The sequence below is a fragment of the Cicer arietinum genome, chromosome 4 (assembly GCF_000331145.2).
Source record: "Cicer arietinum cultivar CDC Frontier isolate Library 1 chromosome 4, Cicar.CDCFrontier_v2.0, whole genome shotgun sequence".
Lineage (NCBI taxonomy): Eukaryota > Viridiplantae > Streptophyta > Magnoliopsida > Fabales > Fabaceae > Cicer > Cicer arietinum.
The window spans coordinates 46,154,277-46,160,707 of NC_021163.2; the positions used below are offsets into that span (position 1 = coordinate 46,154,277).

At 24.0% G+C, this 6,431-nt stretch overlaps 2 protein-coding genes across 2 annotated transcripts in view; one reads left to right on the plus strand and one right to left on the minus strand.

Annotated features, from left to right (window-relative positions):
* Positions 1-1,294: 1,294 nt before the first annotated feature.
* On the minus strand, positions 1,295-3,496 carry LOC101493950 (uncharacterized). The gene is made up of 2 exons (XM_004497712.4): positions 2,618-3,496; positions 1,295-1,530 (listed from the first exon to the last, which is right to left on the minus strand). The coding sequence occupies exons 1-2, from the start codon at positions 3,406-3,408 to the stop codon at positions 1,476-1,478; spliced, it is 846 nt and encodes a 281-aa protein (XP_004497769.1). The 5' UTR covers positions 3,409-3,496; the 3' UTR covers positions 1,295-1,475.
* Positions 3,497-5,376: 1,880 nt separating this feature from the next.
* Positions 5,377-6,431, plus strand: part of LOC140920086 (uncharacterized) — a 24,159-nt gene continuing 23,104 nt past the window's right edge. The window contains exon 1 of the mRNA XM_073367398.1: positions 5,377-5,397. Coding sequence (XP_073223499.1) covers positions 5,377-5,397 — 21 coding nt within the window. The remainder of the gene's footprint in view (positions 5,398-6,431) is intronic.

Consider the following 6,431-nt stretch of genomic DNA (forward strand, 5'->3'; position numbering starts at 1 on the left):
ATATTATTTTTAAAATATAGATTAGTAATATGTGTTATTATAGATTTATTTTTAATTTAATTTTAATTTAATTTTAATTTAATTTAATTTTAATTTAATTTTAATTTAATTTAATTTTAATTTAATTTTAATTTAATTTAATTTTAATTTAATTTTAATTTAATTTAATTTTAATTTAATTTTAATTTAATTTAATTTTAATTTAATTTTAATTTAATTTAATTTTAATTTAATTTTAATTTAATTTAATTTTAATTTAATTTTAATTTAATTTAATTTTAATTTAATTTTAATTTAATTTAATTTTAATTTAATTTTAATTTAATTTAATTTTAATTTAATTTTAATTTAATTTAATTTTAATTTAATTTTAATTTAATTTAATTTTAATTTAATTTTAATTTAATTTAATTTTAATTTAATTTTAATTTAATTTAATTTTAATTTAATTTTAATTTAATTTAATTTTAATTTAATTTTAATTTAATTTAATTTTAATTTAATTTTAATTTAATTTAATTTTAATTTAATTTTAATTTAATTTAATTTTAATTTTAATTTTAATTTAATTTTAATTTTAATTTTTTTTTAATTTAAATTAATGTTTAATTATAATTATAATTATAATTTAAATATTATATTTTAAATTTAATTTAAATGATAATTAAATTGTAATATTATATTTTTAATTTAAATGTTTAATTTATATTCAGATTAGTTTATTATATATTAAATTTATTTTATATTGATATTATATTTTAAATTTAATTTAAATTTAAATTTAGTTGTAATTTAAATTTAATTGTAATTTACATTTAAATTTTCAATTTATATTCATATTAATTTATTATATATAATATTATAATAAAGTATTAATTTCGAATTTAAAAAATTAATTTTTTAATATACTTAATATTTTGTGGCGGCCTAAGCTCTCACAAAATATTAATTTTTTAATCTGGGTGATCCTTTGTGGCGGCCTAAACCCTCACAAAGGCAGGTTTTTGTGGCTGCAAAGGCCCTCACAAATGGCAACGTGTTTTACAAGCTTTGTGGGTGCAAAAGCCCTCACAAAAGTTTGTGATCAGCTTATTTGTGGCTGCCTAAGGCCGCCACAAATAGCCCATTTGTGACTGCTATTTTCCCTTTGTGAGGGGGCCCTCACAAATTCCTTCTTTTCTTGTAGTGCTACTAACGTTTTATGATTTACAAAATAGTTCGTTTAACCGCAAATCAACGTGAATAAAATATTACTAATCGCTAACAAGTCAGTTTACAACTAACTGAACACCAATAAAGAAAAAAAATATTAATATATCAACAGTAATTAAAATAAAAACAAATCAAATGGAGCACCTTCAATTTAAATAACTAAATTCAACGTTAAAAACTTAAATGCAAAAATCTACAAATTAAACTGGGTCAAAAATGAAGAAAAAAAATACAAATTATATTATATCCTCGTTTAAGATGAATCATTTGTCCCCATGCTTGCTATTTTTATCAAGTTCTTGTTCACCTGACCCCACACTGCAAATTAAAGCCACCAAATACATCATAAAATTCTATACACAAAAATACACTACATAATCGATTTACATTGACACAAATTTAACAAATAAAACTTTGACGGATAAAATATGAGAAATAGAGGGAAGTGAGAAATATAAGTCACACTCATAGCACAAATATTGATAATCATAAAATCATGAGGTAACATATTGATCAAAATTAAAATTAATATGTGAAATGAGGTTAAACTATTATTATATCTGACTTTTTTTTAAAAGTAACCAAAATAAAAAATAAAATAAAAAGAATACTAAAATGTTTTACTTTTTAATCCGATGTCTCATTCACGCCCTGTGACGAACTGGAGATTTTTTTTTTTTTCTGTGAAATAGGAGGTTGCATCCATGCGATCATGTACAAGTTTTTAAACTTTCTTTTTTTCTTTTCATTTTAGCATTTGAATAATTGTTTATTTAAATAATTAAAAATATGTCAAAATGAATAACGTGTTATATTATTTTAACAACTCACTCTTATTTTGTAGATAAATTTATATTATTATAATCACTCTGTCCTATTTTATAAATAAATTAGTCATTTAATTCTATTTTTTTTCTCGAGATCTAATAAATAAATAATAATTATTATTATTATTATAATTAAAAATAATAAATTATATTAATAATATAAAATAAAATGCATTAAATAAAAAAAAATACATCAAATTGAAAAAAATACGTCAATTAAGTGAACATCATTAATTTAAATTTAATGTATTTTTTTTTCAAGATAAAACAAAAGTTGTGTGAATTTTTTATGTAGTGATTTGACACTTAAATAAGTTTCAATCGTAACTATCTAAATTTAATAATCTCATATTAAATTTTCTCTCATTCATACATCTCCTTACATATCTATAATAATATAACGACAACTCAAGAGTTAACTACCAGTCACTATTGCTTGGTCGTATCTTTTTCTATACAGATATGTTCGTTTATAGTCCACCTCAACTTATTATTTGTTAAAAAACAAACCTCCAAAATTTACTCTAACAGAAAAGGTAAAAATTAAAAAAATTGAAATTAAAAGAACAAATAAATACCTGGACGATTTAGGTGCATCCTTTGGCGTAATTGGTGGATGTTGTTCACCATGAAACAACCTACTCAATTCTGTATCATAATCATCATATGCACTTTGGACATCGACACCAAAATAATTATGTTCCAAATCTCCTTGTGTTGCCATCAAATTAGAATTTTCCTCCATGAGTTGAATGTCAGCACCATTGCTAAATACACCACTCACTCCCGTTTCAACATTCACTTCCAACTCATTTTTTGAATCAATGGAAGTAATATTGTTAACATCATTAGGGATGATATGACTAAGCATAAAATTATTATTTTCACTATTGTCGTAAAAATAAGATCGATCACCAATATTGTTACATATTGGATCATTTGGAATTTGGCAACTAGTAGAAGGCATCGAAATAAAATTATTACCCATTGGTAGAAGATTTTGTTGTTGTGAAGCGTAATTTTGCTTACAAATATTTAGTAAATTTTGTATATAATTTAATTCTAACCTGGCATTATGTAACTTACCTTGAAGAATATTAATAACACCGGTACATCCATAAATTGGAAACATAGAACGAATATTGGACTCATAAATAATTGACGTCATTGCTTCATCTTTTTTATCATTGTTTATGCGTTTTAGTAATTTTGAAATGCTGGAAACACCATACAAACGATGAGCATTGCTAAAAGTTTTTGGTTTATTGGCTGGAAAATAAGGAGCTAAAGGACAATCTTTAGAACACTTTCTTCTTTGAAATTTGCAAGATGCACAAGCCTTGTTTGAGCTTCTTTTGTTAATATCCATTGGTAGGAGTAAGAGTGTTTAGTATCAAAAGAAATAAACAATTAGAGAAAAGAGAATAGCTCTCCCTCTATATATATATACATATCCTATTAATTAGATAAGTTTTGCTCAACGAAAAAAACCATTAAAAACTGTTTAATGGATATGATATGATAAAGAGCACGATAAAGATAAGATAGGATATGGACAGGATAATGTTATGGGTTTTATGTGCACATATATAGTAACAAACTTGATAAAATTAGTTTATCATATTTAGTGTTTGATACACAACAGATAACCAAATGATATTATTTATATTTTAATTAAATGATAAATTTGTCCTTATAATCTATTTAATTATTTTTTATTTCAAAAAAACATTTATATATGTTTTTATAAATAAATATAAAATGCTAAAAATGTAAATATTTTATGATTTCTCTATCCATAAAAAATGTAAGTAATTTTATATACTGAAAAAAAAATTTATTTATCTATCCATCACAATTGAAGAATGACTCACTATCATAAAAATGTAAATAATTAATGAAATAATTTTATATACTTGAAAAAATTGTAATTTCTCAATTGTAAACCTATTTTTATAGAACTTTAAGAGGGTATTTACCCTCTATTTTATCTTATTTTATAATTTTGATGTCAACTTCTTCTTATTTATTCCTTTTTTTATGATATTTGTAGAATTGATCATGATATGATAAAATAAGTCAAATTGGTCAAATCTACTAAGTTTTGAGTGCAAAAAACTTATCATGTTTAATATTCCAATTAATGAGTACATGAGTTTGTTGCACACTTCAAGGTTGAATTTTATGATAACAAAATGTTGCCAAAGAAAGGAGAAAATTGTTGTCATAGGAGGAAGGTTGTTGCAAAAAAGTAGGATATTACAAGTGAAACCATGACTCTAGGTTTACTTTTCATTAAGTCAAAAGTTGTGTTGTTATATACACTTGCGGAATTTTGCACAACAAGTTTTTGGCGTCGGGGACTGATTTAACAATATTTAGTTTAATTTTAATTATTTTATTCAAAAATAGAAAAATAAATCTATTTGTTTAAATTTTAGTTGTTACTATTATTTATATATTTAATTTTTTAATATGTCTTTTTTCTTTGTTATTATTATCATTTCAATTTTATTTTGAACTTTAGTATATTAAAAAGCAAAAAAATTTATTTATTTAATTGTTATTAATTTTATTAGTTTACTTTTTATTTTTTTTGGTTACTTGTGCATGTTCACCTACTCCTTAGAGCCTATTTGCAGTTGATTTTGGTTTTTGTAGAATAAAAAACATGGCCAAGAGAAAAACTATGGGAGATTATATCCTGTATAACCAAGAAAGAGTCAAAGCTAAGAGAAAAACTATGAGAGATTACATCCTAGTCAACCAAGAACAAATCAAACCTAAGAGGAAAACAATGCGTAAATATATATTATAGGCAAAATTGGAAGATCTTAAAAGGCAATTAAAGACATTTCTTCCTCCTCTTTGTCAATTTTGTGACTCAGTGGGGCATCATAGTCAAGACTGCCCAATAAAAAATTATTGGGATTACTATGAGATATGCCCTAGCGAGGATCAATCCCTACTTCTCCAAGTGGAACATTGCTTACATACCACCTTGCATGCAACCATAAAATCCAAAGCAAGAAAATGAGCTAGATATTGATGAAAGACTTACAACCTTGATGCAAAATACCATTCCCCATTTATCTCAAAGGCCTCAATAAGCATACTCACTCAAACTGAGCCCAAGACAAATGAAGTTGAAATTGTCAGTATCACTATTGATGAAGAGTTGAATGAAGAACTTGGACATGAGATACAAATGTCTATTGAAAGAGAAAAAACCCTTAAGGAAGAGACTAATTTTGAGGAGAATCAATGAAACCATATGGTTATAGTCAAAAACAAAAAGGAAGATACCCCAATCATTTTTGGAAAGACTATATTAACCATGGGTGATGCTATAGTTGAGGTAGAAAAGAGAAAAGTGACTTTAAGATGTGGTAGGAAATATGTTTTTAATGATTTAAATTCGTCTAAAAAATTCTCTCATATTATTTATTTATATTTTGATAATGTGGTTGTTACTAAAGATTTTGGTGACTCTAAGATGCAAGACCATTTGGATAAATATCTTATTTTGCAGGACCCTAGCATGATATAATGGTAGGTGAAAATGAAATTAGACATAAAAAGAACAAATAATATGAACCACATGATTAGAAAGTTAAGATGGAGCAATGCTTTAAAGATGAAATTTGTCATTGGAAAGTCGTCTGATTAATTCTCAAGCTACTGTCAAGTCAAGACGTTAAACAAGTGCTTCGCAGAAGGAAAAGTGTATTTATTTATATTTTATTTTATTATAGTTTGAATTTATTATTTTTGTTGGTTATTTTTATTTTTAGGAAATAAAAGCTGCAACTAGAAGCTCTTTCAAGGAAGTCACTTTTACTTTCTCTCGTTTATTTGTTCATTTAGTCTAGTATAATATTTTGCCTTGAGGACCATACTTATTGCTAGTGTGGGGGATAAAATGTATTTTGATGTTTGACCTCGTGTAGTGTTTGTGACGACATCTTTGTTGGCTTATTTTACTTAGATTATGTGTTTGAAGTTTATCCTATAAGTCATTACTGCGTTTTATTTTTGAGCAAGACCTAACGATGAGCATGTTGTTAGGGCTAAGTTGAAACTATGAAATTATATTTGCTAGATAAAGAGGTTCCTTAGTTTTGACACAAGAATTTCATGTTGTGAATAAGTTGAGGTGTCCTGAGATTGACCAAAACTGAAACACTTAAGCCTAATTTTAAGTAAACTAAATTCTTAACCTAAGACAATTGAGGAGTAAAAACTTCATGAACAAAATGACAAGAAAAAGAAATAATTGACAACTTAGTTTGAAGAATTAAATATATATATATATATATATATATATATATATATATATATATATATATATATATATATTTATTGTTTTTTTTTTTTTCTTTTTTTTTTATA

Coding starts and splice junctions, on each gene's coding strand:
- LOC101493950 (XM_004497712.4), bottom strand. CDS start 3,408: ATGGATATTAACAAAAGAAGCTCAAACAAGGCTTGTGCATCTTGCAAA. Junction 1,531..2,617: donor GATGCACCTAAATCGTCCAG/GTATTTATTTGT, acceptor TTTAATTTGCAG/TGTGGGGTCAGGTGAACAAG.